Source organism: Phoxinus phoxinus (assembly GCF_949152265.1).
Source record: "Phoxinus phoxinus genome assembly, chromosome: 3".
NCBI lineage: Eukaryota > Metazoa > Chordata > Actinopteri > Cypriniformes > Leuciscidae > Phoxinus > Phoxinus phoxinus.
Window position 1 is genome coordinate 15,367,855 of NC_136878.1, and position 19,246 is coordinate 15,387,100.

The 19,246-nt window shown below is 37.8% G+C and overlaps 2 protein-coding genes across 3 annotated transcripts in view; both read left to right on the forward strand.

Moving 5' to 3' along the window:
* Positions 1–19,246, forward strand: part of ankrd34bb (ankyrin repeat domain 34Bb) — a 322,103-nt gene that overhangs the window by 225,094 nt on the left and 77,763 nt on the right. The window lies entirely within an intron of this gene.
* Positions 1–19,246, forward strand: part of trpm3 (transient receptor potential cation channel, subfamily M, member 3) — a 165,713-nt gene that overhangs the window by 134,452 nt on the left and 12,015 nt on the right. Inside the window, exons 12-23 of the mRNA XM_079605615.1 lie at positions 1,150–1,250; positions 1,514–1,648; positions 2,010–2,060; positions 3,244–3,279; positions 3,468–3,608; positions 10,086–10,115; positions 10,502–10,794; positions 11,156–11,384; positions 13,558–13,761; positions 16,554–16,694; positions 18,335–18,463; positions 18,908–19,159. Coding sequence (XP_079461741.1) covers positions 1,150–1,250; positions 1,514–1,648; positions 2,010–2,060; positions 3,244–3,279; positions 3,468–3,608; positions 10,086–10,115; positions 10,502–10,794; positions 11,156–11,384; positions 13,558–13,761; positions 16,554–16,694; positions 18,335–18,463; positions 18,908–19,159 — 1,742 coding nt within the window. The remainder of the gene's footprint in view (positions 1–1,149; positions 1,251–1,513; positions 1,649–2,009; positions 2,061–3,243; positions 3,280–3,467; positions 3,609–10,085; positions 10,116–10,501; positions 10,795–11,155; positions 11,385–13,557; positions 13,762–16,553; positions 16,695–18,334; positions 18,464–18,907; positions 19,160–19,246) is intronic.

Genomic DNA, 19,246 nt, shown 5'->3' on the forward strand with positions numbered 1-19,246 from the left:
TTCTGTGAGATACCAATTTAGGCCATATTTATATCCCTGAAGCTAACATGTATTTTAAAATGTATGCATCTTGTTATCTTAAATTTCTTTATAGCAAACTAAGCGAATCATTTGATTGCTGATTTAGAGAGTGTATGATATGCTAATTACTGAAAACATGCAAGTTAACATTATTTCATGGTTTTATCAGTAGCTCAGTATTAGCCATGCCATAAGGGGTTACTTTTGAGGTGACTTTTTTTTTTCTTCAGATTTCGCAAAATGGCAGACACACACACTTGTGAATATCTGACAAATACAAAGTCTCATGATTTATTATGATGTAGCGTGAAATTAAAGCGAGAATATAAAGCTAACCTCTGATAGAGTTCAAAGCAGCAGAAAACAGCAATTAAAGCTCATCCTCAGAGACTTAATTAAGCATAATTATGTGACCAATCTCTGCTGATACAGCGCCTTCCTGTTGCTGAGGACTTGTTTCACCAGCGTCAATATAGTAACTTAATACAACATGAAATACAAAAGCATAAAGTGCCCCATATGGACACTTTCAGGTATTACAGGCCTCTGTGTCTGTATTTTAGGTTTAACGGCTCATAAATGGAGTCAGGCAGGATATTTTCTGGCACTTAACTGAGATTATGCAAATGTGGTTTAATACATGGCGACACCTAGACAAGCCACAGAGGTGTCTATTTAATAGACTGTGTCTGGAAAGATTACCCTCATAAAAGTAAATGAAGAAGCACCAGGCCAGAGTAAGTAAAGACAAATGTCCTGCTGCTCAGGGGGAAGGTTTATTGGCTTGAAGCAGGAGCGGAGCAAAGTGCCAGAGACCCTGGAGAGTGATTTATCTCTAGAATCAGCTTTTTAAACTGGCATAACGGTATGCATTGTAATGATGCGAGAGCCGGAAATTCCTCAGGATTCTCCACTGTGAGCACTTAAATCAATGGGAGTTGAGAGTCTTTAAGCATGCCAATGATTTGAAAGACATTAGCCTGAAAAATTGGTAATATTTAATAGGTATTTATCAACACAATTCATCCACAGTTTTATATGTTCTTGTTAGCATATTCCCAGGCCTTTTTTTAAAGCTGGTTTTGCTGAACTAACCTAAATTATGTGCCCTTTTGCTTGTCTTTCCAGGGGCCAATGCATCAGCTCCAGATCAGCTGAGCCTGGCTTTGGCCTGGAACAGAGTTGACATTGCTCGGAGTCAGATCTTCATTTACGGACAGCAGTGGCCTGTAGGCAATATCCTCCACTCACACAAACTTCATACCTCTGAGTGCTTGTAATTCATTTAGGTATAGATACAGAGATAATTTATTGATCGCAGAGGGGACGAGAAGCACTTCTGTGTTCTGACTCTAATTAAACACGGGAGCTGCATTTCAAACAGATTCAAATTCATGAAATCGATGAATTGCTGTGCACCTATATGTCTGTTTTATCATGTGCTTGGGTAGTATGTGTCCTGGACCTATAAGCTTTATTTATGTATGGTCAGGTGGGCTCTCTAGAGCAATCTATGCTGGACGCACTGGTGCTGGACAGAGTGGACTTTGTAAAGCTGTTGATTGAGAATGGAGTGAGCATGCACCGTTTCCTGACACTGTCCAGACTTGAAGAGCTCTATAATACGGTAACGTAGCTTTCTGTTCATCAAAGAATCCTGACAAAAGGTATCACGGTTTCCACAAAATATTACGCAGCACTTTTTTCAAACTGTTTTCAAGCACCATTTTTTTAATCATTTTTGAAGGATCATGTGACGCCGAAGACTGGAGTAATGGCTGCTGAAAATTCAGCTTTGCCATCACAGGAATAAATTATACATTTTAAAACATATTTTAACAGAAACTGTTATTTGAAATTGTAATAATATTTCACTATATTGCTATTTTTATAGTGCTTTTGATATATATATGTATACTGTACCGTTCAAAGGTAATTGATGTAATTGATTATTAAAGGTTAAATATGTGTCTGTTTGTCTAAAACAGAGGCATGGTCCATCCAACACCTTGTACCACCTTGTCAGAGATGTGAAAAAGGTAAGAATTCACTGTGCATGCGTCTGTGTATGCGTGTGTTTCTGTATGCATGTGTGTGAGTGGACGTTAGAGAGAGTGTGTGTAAGTTGTAGATTAGTGTTAGATTTCTGTTGCATATTCAGCAAAGGTGTCTTTCCTGCTTCTTAGCCTAACAGAGAGATTGGGTGAATTAGTTGCTTATTTTGTTTCTGTCTGTGTCCTCTGCTTTTTTCAGTGATTTTCAGACTATAAAACAGTCAGAACAACGGGTTTGTTGCTTCTTAGGTCGCTCGTGTATATTGTTTTTCTTCATTACTATTCATACGTGCATTTTCCCGAGACATAATGGGGCGCATGGTTACTTTCTTTTTGCACTCTGGGGATTTTCGTGGTCTTGCAGTGACATTTGTGCATATACTGCAATTTCCACTTAAAAAAATAGAAAATCATCAATGCAGGGACCATAAGGTATACTTTGAAGGCTCAAATCTTTTGCTTGTCACTGGAGACTAACATGTTAAAATGTCTTGATTTCACATGAACTTACTCTACTGTAGTACAAAATGTCTTTACAAATGAAATGCAGCATCACCTATGATTCTGATGACCTGCCAGTTGAAGCATATTGTGGTATTTGCTGAGGTTGAAGTAATTAGCCCAGCTTAGAAGATCCATGGTGGCTCTGCATTGATAATTACAGAACCAGAGCAGAGCCTAGTTATCATAGTCTGAAGGCTGGATGAGGGATGTCATTATGCTAAGAGAGATTTGGCCCATAGATCTAATGAAAGGAAGAATCTTAGGACTTCATGTTCTCTTTATGTTGTTAAGTCTTACAATCAAAATCTCGACACCCTGATAAGGAGTCTCTAATTGGAAAAGCTCACTAATGTCGGCATAAACCTGAAGATGAGTTAAATCATTAAATTAACAACTGAGGAATTGTTTCTTATCACTTTTCCCTGGTCTTTCTTTGTCCTGCCCATTATTAGACTCCATTCTCTCTTTATTTTACTCACTTTCTCTCTCCTACTCTCTGACTCTCTATTTATTTTTTATTTTTTGGGGGGGTAGAGAGGCTTATTGTTTTCACGGTCAGTTCAATATGGCACCAAACCCTGATTCTAGACTTGCTTGGTCTCAGTGGGATGTTTTGTCCCTTTAATATGATTCTGTCTCACTGACCTTGTGTGTTCTTTCCAAGCAAGAATATCCAGGGTTCAGTTGGATCTACCTCAAGGTGAATCAGACAATCTTCTTCAATTATCTTGATTCCTTCTAGCAATAATGTCAGTGTGTTTGTGGAGTGAGAGTGGATGGGTGTGTATGTAGTACGTGTTTCGTGTCTGACTTTACCGTTTGTCATTTTCATAGCCATAACTGTTAGCATGGGTTCAGTGTTGCCATTAATAACCTTTTTGTTTACAGGGTAACCTGCCCCCTGATTACCGCATCAGCCTGATTGACATTGGATTGGTAATTGAATACCTCATGGGCGGAGCCTATCGCTGCAATTACACCAGGAAGAGATTTCGGACCCTCTATCACAACCTTTTTGGACCCAAAAGAGTATGTTATTGACCCTTTAAAAAATGGCATGTAGCTCTAAATCAGCATCATACCAAACTAAGATTTCAAGAACAAAGTAATATAAAGTTGCTATGTTACTAAAATGTAGTCGTTATGTTATAAGAATACATTTGTAATGTGAGAATAAAATAGTCATAAAAATAGGAGATTAAAGGTATGGGATTTAATATGTAATATGCGGACAAGTGCCGCTTAAACTAAAACAAAACAACAACATAAAGTCCAGGGCTGGTCCTCTCTCGTCTTGCTCTGCTTTCTCTCCTGCTTTTCTCCTTCCGGAGCTCCTCCGTGGGACTCGAGACTGGTGTGGTGCACAGGTGATGCTCATTAGCACTCGCGCCACCAGCCTCGCTCCATTGGAGATGCACCGATTGCAATTTTCTTGGCCGAATTCTGATTTTTTTTGTACGTGTAACCTGCCGATACCAATTTTTGGCGATTCCGATTTTCTATCAAATAATAATTGACAGCATATACAAATAAAAAAATCTACTTTTTCAATGCCGAAAAAAAAGAAAGAAAAAATAACAAATAATCAAAATTCAAATACATGCAATAGAATAAAGAAAGATATGAAATAAATAAATAAAATAAATAAATGAAATAAACAAGCTTGAAATTTTTCAGGATTTTCAGGAGGGTATACAGTAGTATATTCAGGAAAGAAATGCTACAGAAATTAGGCTTTTATTCTATAGAATATATTATATACAATGTAAAATAATACTGGATAGTCTTTACTGTAAAAATTAGATACAGATTAATGCTTACAATTACTTACAAAAGTTATTAAGTCAAGAGCAGAGAGTTATTTTCTTTGTCTTTTGTTCTTTTATTAACATGACAGACAGCAGCTGGAATTTTAGACTATTAGACGGACATTTTGACATAATTATGTGTGTATTTGACCATTTAAGCGCAGTAAGCCAATCATTTTGGTGCTTGCGACTCACAAGCTGCTTGAGACTGAGAGGCGGCTTATGTGCGCTCCACTTATATAGATCAGTGGTGTGCGTGCCTTTTGTGTGAGTGCGAAACCTGCAGGAATTAGTAAAACGATGCCATGCCATACAAGCATACGAGTGAGAGCTAGAACGCGCAGCTGACGTTATTGCGCCACTGGCAACAAAATGGACTGGCTCAGAAACGGTAAGACGTGAGACTGACCGGCCGGTCATGCGGAAAATCGGCCGATTCCGGTCCCTAGCCGTTGCATCTCTAATTCCCATGGCTCTTGTCCCCGCCCTTTCCACATATATTTAGTTGACTTGTGTATTTAAATGATCTCAAGTGTTTCTAACAATGTTTAAATCCAGAGAAATCAGCAATTTTACCAAAGTTACCCACTATTTCCGTTTGACTTCCATAGAAACTATGGAAACATCAAAGATGCTTTAATACATTATGTGTTTTATTAGGTGAGCAACTGTTTGGATACCTCTATCCACAGATATTTTCTCAGAATTCTTCCTAGCTCAATATGGTCAGTCTTATGTTTGAATCTCGTTTTTTTTTATTTACCGTGAGTGTGCCATACCTCAGAGACAACACTATTTTGTCAAAATACTAACAGCAAAAAGCTCAGAAAAAGCTTTATTTAGAGTAACAACAGTAAAATGAATTACATGCCATTTAGCAACCCAAGTCATCCAGCTTTTAATGTGATATTCTAATACCGAGCTTAGGCTACTGCAATGTGCAACAAGTGTCTCATAGCAGCCACCGAGCAAACCCACAGTGTAACGTTATAACATAACTTTAAACACATTAAAATGTATTTTTAGTATGATAGTTTTGTCCAAGTAAAACAGTGCTGCGTTTTTACAATTTTAATTCGTCAACTAATAATTCAGCACTTGCGGCTATTTCATAACAATAAAATAATGTGATTTAAGTTATAAAACGTAACTGTAACAAAGTTCAAGTTCAGGGAAGGAGGCGGACATTAAACCTATCTTTAATTTTATATATTTTATTTATATAAACAAACAACAAAATGAAAGGAGCGGCAGCTGCCGAGTAGCCTGGTCCTACCAGACTCTCGTACATTTAATTTGCACAGAGAGTCTGGCCACTCTCCATTGACAAGCGTTAACTTCCTTGTAGGCGGGTACTCTGTTGAAGTTAAAGGGCACCTATTATGACATTTAAAATGTTCCTAATGTTGTTTAGGGAGTCCCCAACAACAGTTTTACGTGCATGCAATGTCAAAAAACACTTTTGTTTTCGTATAATATGCATTTATTTTTACCTGATTTGCTCACCGACTCCCAAATGATTCGTTCAACGACTCACTTTTCCAAACCCCTCCTTTGCGCGACGCTAATCTGCAAATTGGTCAGATGACCCAGCAGTGTTTACAGAGATAATACTTATTGTTTAACACGGAGTACAATGATGCTTTTATCAATTAAATCGTGTTATAATAATGATTATAGTCCACTGCTTTGTAGTTTGCAGTAAAAAACTAAAAATAAGATAAAGAATTTAATGTTATGTTAGCGAGCATAGCCCAGAGTTCATATTGTAAAAGCACAATCAGTCTTTGTTTGCATTAGCCCGATGCATAAACATAACGTTTTTACAAAAAAAAAATGCAGTTACGTTGCTACGAGGTATTATATTCTATTCTTTAAGACAACTCCGAAAACAACGACAAACACTTCACATATCTCAATACAATTGTCATTGAAGACCTAGAAGCTAAACGGTGCTTACACAACAAACAAAATAAATATATCTGCAAGCAGCAATCACCGGGGCCAAGCGCAAGCAAGACGACAAGACATGCCAAAGTGGCTGGAAGTGAGAGACCAACTGCAGCAAGGAGCAATTGAAGACATTTAAAGATGAATTTTGGCAAAATGGTTGAAAAATCACATACATTAACTAAAAATATGATTATCACTTTCGACCAATAGGTGGCGCAATTACGAAACTGATGTGATGTGGTCAGAGTGAAGTGACAATGACACATACAAAGTTTGGTGTCAATATGTCAAGGCATTGCAGATATAAAGCCTTAATAGTAATTTTGGCATTGTGCCTCAACTTTGCCACTGCGGTTTACGAAAACGGTTTCGTCTATCGGCACGAAATCCATAACTTTTACTCGGCACGGTCTGGAGATGACACGATCCGATTTTGGTGAAAATCGGACGTTCGGTCTAGGAGGAGTTTGAAAAAGTAGGTTTTAAAAGAAAATAAAGATGGCGGACAGGAAGTTTGACTGACTATGGCAAAATTAGTATCTATGTTTTCAGCATAACCCAAGGAATCTATTGAGATCAGTCTCATTACTATAGGCAAATTTATTCAAAAGTTATTAACATTTTTGGAAATTTCATTATAACTTTTGACCAAAAGGTGGCGCTGTCTCATAATCTTTTGAGTACCTTTAGGGCCTTGTACTGATGACCCATACTGAGTTTCGTAACGATACGTTCATAAAATACAGCATTTTAGCACATAATTCAAAATGGCCAACAGCCAAAATGGCCGATATGGGAAAATTGGATATCAGTCAACTCAGTATGACGCCCTGAACCTAACGAGACCACTTTTGTGATTTTTGGACAAACCGTTCAGAAGTTATAAGCAAAAACATAAATTCTTCATATCTCCGGACCAGTAGGTGGCGCTGCGCCGAAACGCAGCATGTAGCCTCAGGTCATGCTTGTGATGACATGTACCAAACTTGGTATGAATCCGATAAAACGTTGTGGAGATAGAGCCTTACGTCTGTTTTCGCAAGCGCAACGTAAAATTAAATTGCGTGGTATTCGTGAACGGTTATTCGAATCAACTTGATTTCCATAACTTTTTGTCGTCATGGTCTGGAGATGATCTGGTTCAATTTTCGTTGAAATTCGGAGCAACGGCCTAGGAGGAGTTCGAAAAAGTAGGTTTTTCGGAAAATTCAAAATGGCGGGAAAACTATTATGACGGAAAATGACGTCATAGGGTGCAGGCGAATCGTCGTGAGCTCAGGAATCAGAAGAAAAAATAATTTTGTTTCTAGCCCTTGTGGTTCAAAAGTTATTAGCATAAACATGAGTGAAACTTTGGACAGCTGGTGGCGCTAGAGGGAATGAGTTGGAGACTCCAAATTCGCTATGGTGATAGTTCAGGCTGTCCTCTATCACTGTGCCAATTTTCATAAGTTTCCCGCAAACGGTTCTATAGGCTGCCATAGACGCCCAGTCGGAAGAAAAAGAAGAAAAAGAAAAAGAAGCAGAATAAGAACCAGAACAGATACAATAGGTGCCCGCACCTTCAGTGCTTGGCCCCTAATTATTAAGCATGCTAGATAAAACATAAAAGCAACAATTATTAATAACTCTTACAGGTTGTGATACGGAGGAGGAAGCTGATGCAAATACACTTGGAACTGAACCTTCCTTCAATATCAGCCGACTCGCGAATCCAAGTTTGATTGCATTTAAAAAGCAATCGTCTTCAAAATGGTGCGAACAAAGCACAAGGCTCGGACTATACTTCTGTGGTATAGTTATATGAATTGTAGCTACTTAGTCTTCAAATGCTCCTCCTTGGGCAGATGAAAAAGTTGGCTTTTGAGTCGCACTTCAGAACACAGCGTCTCATCGCCATGATGTTTTCCCTGGCCTTGGAGCGCAATAAGTGGGCGTATCGTATTCAAATAACTTGACAAGTTGACGTCATCTAGTCAGAGAAAAAGCTTCGGTCTTCTAACGATTCATAAAAATGACTCCGAGTCGACTCTTACTTTTGAAAGACAATAACTTTATATACGGTGCACTTTCATATTTCAAACTTTGCAGGATGTTTTTGTTCACTTAGATCTATGTTACACACTACATGAAAGGTAAATTTCAAAATTCCATAATAGGTGCCCTTTAAAAACTATTGGATCTGCCCAGAGCCACTCTGGATCTGCAATAACCAATCTCTAACGTTTGGTCGTGAGTCTTGTGACGTATGTCAACTCAAACTAGCGCACGACCTCAACGTCATCGTTCTCAGCCACTCCCTCCGTTCGCTTGTTGGACCGGTAAAAAATGTATCGGAGAAAACCCAAGAATATACCGCAACCCCAGACGTAGTACTGAAGGAAAATGAAAATTGAGCGCAAGTACGTAGGAGGGCAGAGCCAGGCTAGCTGCCGAGTGCCGACTGCTGCATATAAGCATAATAAATACAGCAACGTAAAATGTCCCAGCCTCTCGGCCCTGCCCGGCTTCATACCACAGTAATGTTAATAAAACTTTACATTAGCTCACCCATGAACACGATGTCTGTAGTCCCGTCGGATTGCTTTCCATCAGTGGAGTGGAGGTGAATATGACAATGCTCATTCACAGCGTTATCAAGCTAGGCCTATTCTTATTTTTTTTGCGACCTCTAGCTGCGAAACTTAAATATTGTGCCTTTAAAAGTGTAGTAGGGCTATTCTATGAATAAAGTAAAAATAATTAAAGAAAAAATTCTAATTTTAGAATTTATACTGTATTTTGTTTAATGTCATTCTCAAAACTTTTATATTTTCTCATAATTTTTTTTTACGAAATTCTTAAAATATGCATATTACAAAAGTCTTTTTAATATATTTGTTTAAATTTTAACATTTGTAGTTAAGTAGTTAACTTTGTAGTTAAGTAATGACCCATTTAAATAGTCAATCACTTCTGCTATCTAAATAACACTGTAATAAAGTGTTATTGCTTTTCAAACACAAGATTATTCTCTCAGGTTCCTATTAATGAAAAAAAATTCAAAGTAATTTAATGTGTTGAGTTTCTATCAGCATGACTCACTTGGGGGGGAAAAAATCCCATCTGAGCTACCACAGAAATGTCATAGCACAAACTACATACTCGGTGCAGAGCAAATTTCCATATAGCGGCACTTCAGAGTAAACGGGCGTCAAGACAAATCCTCAAGCCACTGACACCTGGATGATATCTAATTTTCTCATACATTTTTAACTCCTCTGAAGGCTCAGGCATCTAAACCACAAATCGCAGCCCTCTGACGCACAACAGACTTCAGAGAGTGCAACCTAGGTTACTGAGAGTACATGAAACATCGCTGCTCCATCATGCCAATGTCACATGAGCATCCTATCTGAAATAGTAGTTTGCCAGAACATGATGTCTGAGAGTGTGTATTCATGAATCTATGCATGCACTTCAATATTGTGAGTACATTTTATCTTACATGAACATAAACACATACATCTTTCTACGTATGCGGCTGTATAGGCTTAAAATAGATCAGACATCTGTGGTGCCACCAGAGAGATGCTCTAAATGTATCATTGCTAAGCGTGAAGAATCCTATCTACTCATTAAACATGCCATGTTTTTACATGTGCACCAGAAGGATGGTAAAACAATTTGGGAAATGCATAAATCAAATCTAACGTGTTTTGATATTTTTGTCCTGTATATGTTTTTATTTGTGTGTGTGTTGTAGCCAAAAGCCCTGAAGCTGCTTGGAATGGAGGTGAGATTTATTTCTTAATTTTATGTATCCCACTGCTTTCCAATAAAATCCCCACTGAGTTTCACTGAAACGCTTTCTTTAAGCTCTCCTTTGATTTAAAGGATTGGATCAAGTAATAAAGATTCACAATGAAAAACGCTCCTTGTAATGCATGTTCAGAGGGTTTTTTATACTTACCTACAATTATCTTACATTTGTGTTTACTCTTATTAATAATAACCAAATTTTGACTATAAATATTGCAACTTTATTGTTATCATTACAAAACTAGGGCAAAATAGGACAATAAAGTACCTATAATTTATATTCTAAATGTGGTTATTACTATTATTATAAAGGAAAAATTATTATTATTATGTATATTTTTTTTATCTTTACCATGATAGGATGACATGCCCATTAGGCGAGGACGTCAGAAGACCACACGAAAACGAGAAGAGGAAGTAGACATTGACCTGGATGACCCAGAAATCAATCATTTCCCTTTCCCATTCCATGAGCTGATGGTTTGGGCAGTGCTGATGAAACGGCAGAAGATGGCCCTGTTCTTCTGGCAGCATGGCGAGGAGGCCATGGCTAAAGCACTGGTTGCCTGTAAGCTCTGTAAGGCGATGGCCCACGAAGCGTCAGAAAACGACATGGTAGATGACATTTCACAGGAACTCAATCAGAATTCAAGGTATGAATGTAAAGATATATAATGACCCGGTTACTTCAAGAATGAGTGTACACACGAGAATTTTACCTGCATGTCCTGTTCCTGTTGAGTGTACAACTCTTGGGTGGGCACGTTTGGGGAGACCATCTGTTATGTACCAAACTGGCATCCCATCAAAGGAACAGTAGCTGGCCACAAAGACACTAAAATTCATAAAAGTCTAATGTGCACCCTTTTCTCTTTGTAATGGAATTTGAGACTAGCTTATCCTGCTTGCACACCTAAAACAAGCTGTTTTGTGTTGTGTAGAGAAGATCTTGTATGATTATGTGCATATGAATGTATCTTTGGCACAGAAATATTCCGTCTTCTTTTTCATCAGGGAGTTTGGTCAGCTGGCTGTTGAGCTGCTCGATCAGTCCTATAAGCAGGATGAACAGATGGCCATGAAGCTGTTGACCTACGAGTTGAAGAACTGGAGTAACGCCACCTGTCTACAGCTGGCAGTGGCTGCCAAGCACAGGGACTTCATCGCCCACACCTGTAGCCAGATGCTTCTCACTGACATGTGGATGGGACGTCTGCGCATGCGCAAGAACTCTGGCCTGAAGGTCAGATCTGGGAGAAAAAAGTCAGCATGAAATGGAAATTCACCTTAATGCATCTAATGATCTTATTGTAAACACTTAAATCATGCATATTTCATTTTTTTTATTTTATGTTTTGACCTCGTAATTTTTTAAGCAAAATGTCATAAATGGTTCTTCCAGGGAAGATAGTCTTCTCTTTGCTAGTCTTCCCCAATCATTAAGTCTGCAAACCCCCCCCCCCCCCTTCTTACAATCGACTGCAAGCTCACATTCAGATCTGTCTCCACCCAATCAACAACTGATAGATAGATCACTTTTTTATGTTCCATTTCACTCTGATGTACATTACAGTTTGTAAGAAATGATCTGTCGCCTCTTTTGTTACATCACGTCTATAATGAATGATATATATTCAACAGATTACGGTATTTGTGAATTTGCCTGCCAAAGTGAGGCGTTTTATGGGTGAATCTGTCATTTTTGCTGTATTTACCATCATCAACATGAGGCCAGCAACTTGCATGTAGCATCTTAAGTGCCATTTCAGTACTCTAATAGCTCTCTGAATAATCTCTAGTCTAATTATCATTCTTACTCGAGAGACACCAAAATGACAGGAATATTTATTGTTGGGAGATGTGCAAATTAAATTGGTTGGCTATGTAAAGAAATTTAATTCACACAAAAAAAATCATGATAACAGAATACAAATCTGGACATATACAATGTTTCTCATGTCACTGCCGGTGTCAAAGTTAAACAAGTGATATGAACACTCAAAATGGTGCACTGGTGGAACTATGTTGTACTCTGGACTTTTGAAGGGGACAGTTGGCATACTAGCTTCAGGGTTTGAATGGAAAAATGGACATGCTCTGTGGTCTTTTACATCGGCTTGTCCATCAAAACACATCCTACTGAGAATTAAACCCAGCAGCTCAATGCATTTATACATGGTCAAGACGTCTGCTGAAGTTCAATCTGAGCATCAGAATGGGGAAGAAAGATGATTTAAGTGACTTTTCAATGTGACATGTTTGGTGGTACCAGACGGGTGGTCTGAGTATATCAGAAACGGCTTAACCAATGGGATTTTCATGCACAACCATCTCTAGGGTTTACCGAGAATGGTCAGAAAAAGAGAAAATATCCAGTGAGCAGCAGTTCTGTGGGCGAAAATTTCTTGTTGATGCCAGAGGTCAGAGGAGAATAGCCAGACTGGTTTGAACTGACAGAAAGGCCGAAACTGAGGCAACTATTCACACAGGCTTATCAATAGAAGATTGGAAAAACAATGCCTGGTCCGATAAGTCTTGATTTCTGCTGGACATTCAGATGGTTGGGTCAGAATTTGGTGTAAACAACATGAGAGTATGGATCCATCCTGTCTTGTATCAATGATTCAGGCTGCTGGTGGTGTTATGGTGTGGGGGATATTTTCTTGGCAAACTTTAGGCCCCTTTAGTATCAATTGAGCATTGTTTAAATGCCACTACCTACCTCAGTATTGTTTGTGACCATGTCCATCTCTTTATAACCACAGTGTACTCATGTTCTGATGGCTACTTCCAGAGGGATAATGCGCCATGTCACAAAGCTCAAATCATCTCAAACTGTGCTCTTGAACATGGCAAAGAGTTCACTATACTCAAATGTCTCCACTGTCACTATAACTCAACGCAATAGGGCACCTTTGGGATGTGTTGGAACGGGAGATTCGCATCATGGATGCGCAGCTGATGTGATGCTATCATGTCAATATGGACCAAAATCTTTGGGTAATTCTGTCATCACCTTGTTGAATCTATACCACAAAGAATTAAGGCAGTTCTGAAGGCAAAAGGGGGTCCGACACGATACTAGCAATGTGAAAAAAGACAACTTTAATATTAAGACACATTCTCAGACAGATGCCATATGTCAGTCCCTAATAAAACAAGCTGTGCAGAGCTTCTCCTTGCATTTCGCTCACTTTCTGCATGGTTTATTTATGCCTTTTGTTCAGACCTTAGTGGTGAGATTGGCGTTTCATATCTCACGGGTGCTATTGTTGCAAGAAAGAGAGAGAGACGGTTATTGCATCATCACAGGCATTCTGTGACTGGAGGAACTGGTCTACACACTACTAAATAATGAAATGTAACCGTGGATTTTTTTCTCCCCTCCAACTCTGTGTTTTTGTTTTGTCCACTAGGTTATCTTGGGCCTACTTCTCCCCCCTTCCATACTGAGTCTTGAGTTTAAAAATAAGGACGAGATGTCATATATGCCTCAGGATCAGGACACCTACCTGCAGGAGAAGGATGTGGATGAACCCGAGAAACAAGCTAAAGAAAAAGAGGAGGAGGACATGGAGTTCACAGTAAGATCTTACTGTGAGACGCAGTACAACTCCGTGGTGAGAGCACCCACCTTAGCCTCGTCCCTTGGCTTGTAGTTTAACACACTCGGGCACACACACGTACACACACTTAGGCACATCTGCACTGCTCTGTCCTCAACCTGCCACCAATTTGGCCTCTCAAATATGCTTCCGATTTATTTATTTTTTTTGTCCCTCGAGTCCGTGGCTCCTTTTCTTCAAAATCCGTACCAACCCTGCCGTTTTTCTGACCTTTTCCCACTTTGCCCTTTCTCTTCGTTCCTCGTTGTCAAAGCGAAGACGCGTGGTTGTGGAGTTGTATCGTGTCTCCGTCTGCCTCTGTCCTTGTCTCCTCTGTTTCTTTTCTTTACGCTAGGGTCTCGTCTGAAGTACGGTACTGTGACTGAATGCTGTGTCTTTATCATTCACACATCTACAACACCATTGTGCATGTTAAAGGCTTGTTTCAATATTGCATTATGTTAGCAGCCTTGATCTGCCTTCTCCATGATGACAGCCTTCACTTTTAAGTTGAACCAGAAGTGCCTTCTTTCACACAAAACTGCACGAATATTGTTGTTCAATCTTCTATTGTGAACTATCAAGTGTTGCTCTAAAGCAGTGGCTCTTGAACTGTTTCAGATGGTGGACCACATACACAGCCCCAAATCTGGGGGAAAGCAGCAAATACTTCAAAACAATTACTTACATTTTTTTATTAGTGTACAAATTGTCCTTAATTTGTACCCTGTATCTTTGTCTTAATTTTACGGATCCATAATTGTGTTCTTATTTTGCTAAAACTGCTACAGTATGTTTAGCTAATCAACCCAAATGAGCCATGTTTGCTAATAAAGTTGGACTGAACAATTAAACTACCATTCCATATTTTGGAAACACTAAGACTTTTTATATTCACCAATGTATCATTTAATTATTTAACATACAATCAAAAACAGTACTATTGTTTTGAAATACAATTTTGAAAGAAAATGTTAATGTAAATGCAAAGCCCTGTTTTTAGCAGCCTTTACTCCATTCTACAAAAAAAAAAAAGGATTTTATTATTATTATTATTATTATTATTAGCACAGTCTAAATGTTTATGCTATTTAAAGAAGTGTTTAAATGGTAGTGCAGTGTCTTTTTTCAGTTGCCGAAGTAAATACACTTTGAAGTCAAATTTTGGTTGTAAAAATAGCAAACACAAAAACATTTTCCTAGAAACACACCAGTCTGTTGTTCTTTTGAGAACTGAAGGCTGTTCTATACACTGTTCTGAGAGAAGAAAGCAAACCTGATTTAAACAACACAGAGAGAGAGAGAGACGTGGATGGCCCAGATGAACAACAACAAGATAAGAAGTACATTGGAGTCTCAGAGAAAGAGACTGGTGCTATACTGGTGCAATCTGATAAATATCTCGATAAACTGACGACTAGAATGCATACGCTGTTAGTGCTGCACTTGGCAAACAGAGAATTTGAATAATGAATATGTTTTTATATGAAATTGATAATTGTGTCATTTTAAAGTCTGTATTTTTTTTTATATTGTACAGTATTGTTCAGAAGTTAAAGGGCAGTACGATTTCTTCTTTTTTTTTAAAGAAAAATGTATCAAAAAAGACAGCAAAGACATTTATAATGTTACAAAAGAATGTAATTTCTTTTCAGCATTAGAATGATTTCTTAAGGATCATGTGACTGAAGACTAAAGTAATGATGCTGAAAATTCAGCTTTGCCATCACAGAAATAAATTACATTGTGAAATATATATATAAAAAAGAAAACATTTTAAATTATAATAATAATTCACAATGTTACTGTTTTTACTGTATTTTTGATTAAATACATGCAGCCCAAACTTTTGAAAGTATGACACACAAAACACTTTATCAGATTAGTTTAAACACAGTCAGTTACAGTAATTGTTGGTGCTTTGTCAATTACATAATTTTATAGGTCTGTTTTTTTTTTTTTAAATCAGCCAATCAACTCATATAATCCTCCACAGTTTGAGAACCACTGCTCTAAAGAAACAGGTCAGCACAAGACACTAGTTTAGAAATGTAGTCCAAGAGTTACTGTCAAAACAACTGAGAAGGGCTACATTTCCCAGATCGTGACTGGGTTGACCTGATCTTATATACAACACGGTATCAAAAATGGAAGTTTTGCCCCTCACTTCACTATGAATATAATATAGAAATATGAGGTTACAACACAAGATGACAATTGTATTGCAATGCATTTGAATGCTTTTCTGGAAAGTATAATTGCAGTAATTTTTCTCTGTTAAAACATTGAAATGCCTTTGCCAAAATTAGATCTTGTGCATAACATAAGCTTTAAAAAAAATATTTATATATATAATTGAATTTAGGTTGACAGTGTGTACTTTGTAAGATTGTAATGCAGCAAAGTTCGACCAAACAGCTTCAACAGCAAAAAAAAAGTTGTTGCAATACAATTCTGCCATAATGTCCAAGAGTGCACCATATTTTTCCATTTACGGGATAAGCTCCCCACTCTTGGATTAAGGATGTGTCCAAATAACTCATGACACTGGGCATTTTCATTCCCCTTTTCTTTTTTCCTCTCTCTCTCACACACTCTCACACTCTCTCTTTCTTTTCCCGCACCATTCCCAGCGGAATCATCAATGCCCAGCTCATAGTGAATATCTCACCTTCCTCGACACTCAGGATTGCTTAGCAGTGAAACAGCTGCATGCAATTCTGGGTGAGAAGTCACACTATGTAAATAGTGTGTAAAAGCAATGCTTTCTATTTTTCTCCTCTTTTTCTCCTCTATACTTTTTCCAGGCCATGCTGGGAAACGTCAGTACAGAAGCTTCACGCAAGAAACAGGTGGTGGAGGTCCAGAGCCGCCATCGGCTGATTCCACTGGGTCGCAAAATTTATGAGTTTTACAACGCCCCTATCGTCAAGTTCTGGTTTCACACGGTAAAAGCCCCAGCTGTGCCCTCATTTAGTACAAAAAGACACACAGTATTGTTCAGTCTGTTTAGCATATCAAATCATATCAAATATATGAACATCAAAATACCTTGTATGTGAATTCTTCAGAGAAATGTCCTCTGAAATCTTTCAGTTCAGTTCAATTCATATCAATAGATACCATATCAGGTCCAGAGGGAGAAACGTTCAAATGCAGGCAAGTAGAGATCAAAACAGCTGAGATTTTTTTAGCCTCATCTATGTTTTAAATATAGGCCATGAATCTGACAAATCTCCAGGCTCCAGAAGATGAAAAATTCTGCTCTATGTGCGTGTGTCTTTTGTTATTTACTCACTCTTTTTTCTCTCGTTTCTCTCTCTCTCTCTCTCTCTCTCTCTCTCTCTCTCTCTCTCTCTCTCTCTCTCTCTCTCTCTCTCTCTCTCTCTCTCTCTCTCTCTCTCTCTCTCTCTCTCTCTCTGTCACACTGTCACATTAGCAATATTTCTGTTTTCCACTGGTGAGAGTGACAATCTTTCTACTGTCTGTTTAACCAAATTCATATGTAAATAAATGTAACTAGGAACCACTGAAATTAACTAAATACATTTTCATGACTCCAAAACTAACTAAAATAAAATAAAAATGACAAATTATTTTTAGTTTGTGATGTATGGTATATTATAGAACCAACAACACACCTGCATTAAACCTGGTAGATCATTAATGCTAGACTTCTAAGTAATTTAATTCTGGTAATTAACTTTGGTAGTCCTAAAATATTACAAATGAATTAACTAAAGATACTGAAACTAAGAAAACAGAAAACCTAAAATGAAACGAAAACTAACAATGATAGAGTGAAAACTCCACTAAGCTGTACTGGAAAAAAATACAGTACAGTTTAAAGGTTTGGGGTCAGTAAGATTTTTATGTTTTTGAAAGAAGTCTCTCATGCTCATGATCATAATGAGCAAAAATACAATAAAAATAGTAATATTGTAAATATTATTGCAATTTAAAATAACTTTTTTTTTTTTAATGTAATGTATTCCTCTGCTGGTAAAGCTGAATTTTCAGCATCATTACTCCAGTCTTCAGTGTCACATGACATGATCCTTCAGAAATCAGTCTAATATGCTGATTTGGTGCCCAGGACACATTTCTTATTATTACCAAACTATGATATACAGTATGATTTTCGGGATTCTTTGAAAACGTAGCAGAATTTACATAATTTAATTGAAATAAAAATATTGTTACATTATAAATGTCTTTCCTGTCACTTTTTGATCAATTTATTACCGTCTTTTTTTATTTCTTCAAAAAGAAAAATCTTACTGACCCCAAAGAAATATTTTCTGTGACTTTAGATCCATTTAATGTTCCTTGCTGAATACAATAATTCAATTTCTTTCCAAATCTTACTGATCCAAACTTTTAAACAGTACTGAAAATAAAATAGAAACCAAAATAAAAAATCTAAAACTCTAAACTATAATAACTCTGGTGTAAGTAAAGCTAACATAATGAAAGTCAGAATTATCACGTATTCTCTGTGAATTTAATAAACTTCATTGTTTGAGCTAAAACTGACCAAAGAGGGTTATTTTCCCTAATCAAATCATGATGCTCTGTATTCCCACAGTTGGCCTATGTAGGGTACTTGATGCTCTTCAACTATATTGTGCTAGTGAAGATGGACCTGTGGCCCTCTCCTCAGGAGTGGATTGTTATTGCCTACATCTTCACCAATGGCATCGAGAAGATGAGAGAGGTGAGTCTTCATTAGACCTCAGTGAGAAAGCAATATTGTTTCCTTCGATCCCTGAAATGTGGGGAAAGATGTATTATTCATAAGCAATGTCTAATAATTACATTTGCATATAATTACACCGCTGCCATTCAGTTAAAAACTTGCTGTTGAGGAGACCTCAGAATGTGCACTCTTTCAAATAAACAGTCCATTACTGCCCTCTTGTGGAAATGAATAAATGCAAATACGTTTGCTTCTTGTCTGGTGGTTAATGGTTGTTTTGAAGTTCAGTTGTCCATGTCCATCCTGAAAATTCAGCTTTGTCATCCCAAGAATAAATTACATTTTATAAAAAATATTACTCTTTTCTGTGATTTTGGTTTACAAATGTTTAGAAGAGTTAATTTGTCCAACATTAGGGTTTCCACCGTGTTCTTCACTGTTTAACTCTCTCCTGTCCCTTAGATCCTCATGTCAGAGCCGGGGAAGCTCCTGCAGAAGGTGAAAGTGTGGTTACAGGAGTACTGGAACGTCACTGACCTCATGGCCATCCTCATCTTCTCCATTGGGATGGTGCTTCGCCTACAAGACCCGCCCCTGATGAGCTACGGGAGGGTCATTTACTGCGTCAATATCATTTATTGGTACATACGACTGCTCGATATCTTCGGAGTGAACAAATACCTGGGTCCATACGTCATGATGATTGGCAAGATGGTGAGGGAGACTGATTGATCGGTTTAATAATGAACTCTGACAGCCATTTGAAATTACGTATGTAGATGTGTAACAGTTCCTAACACT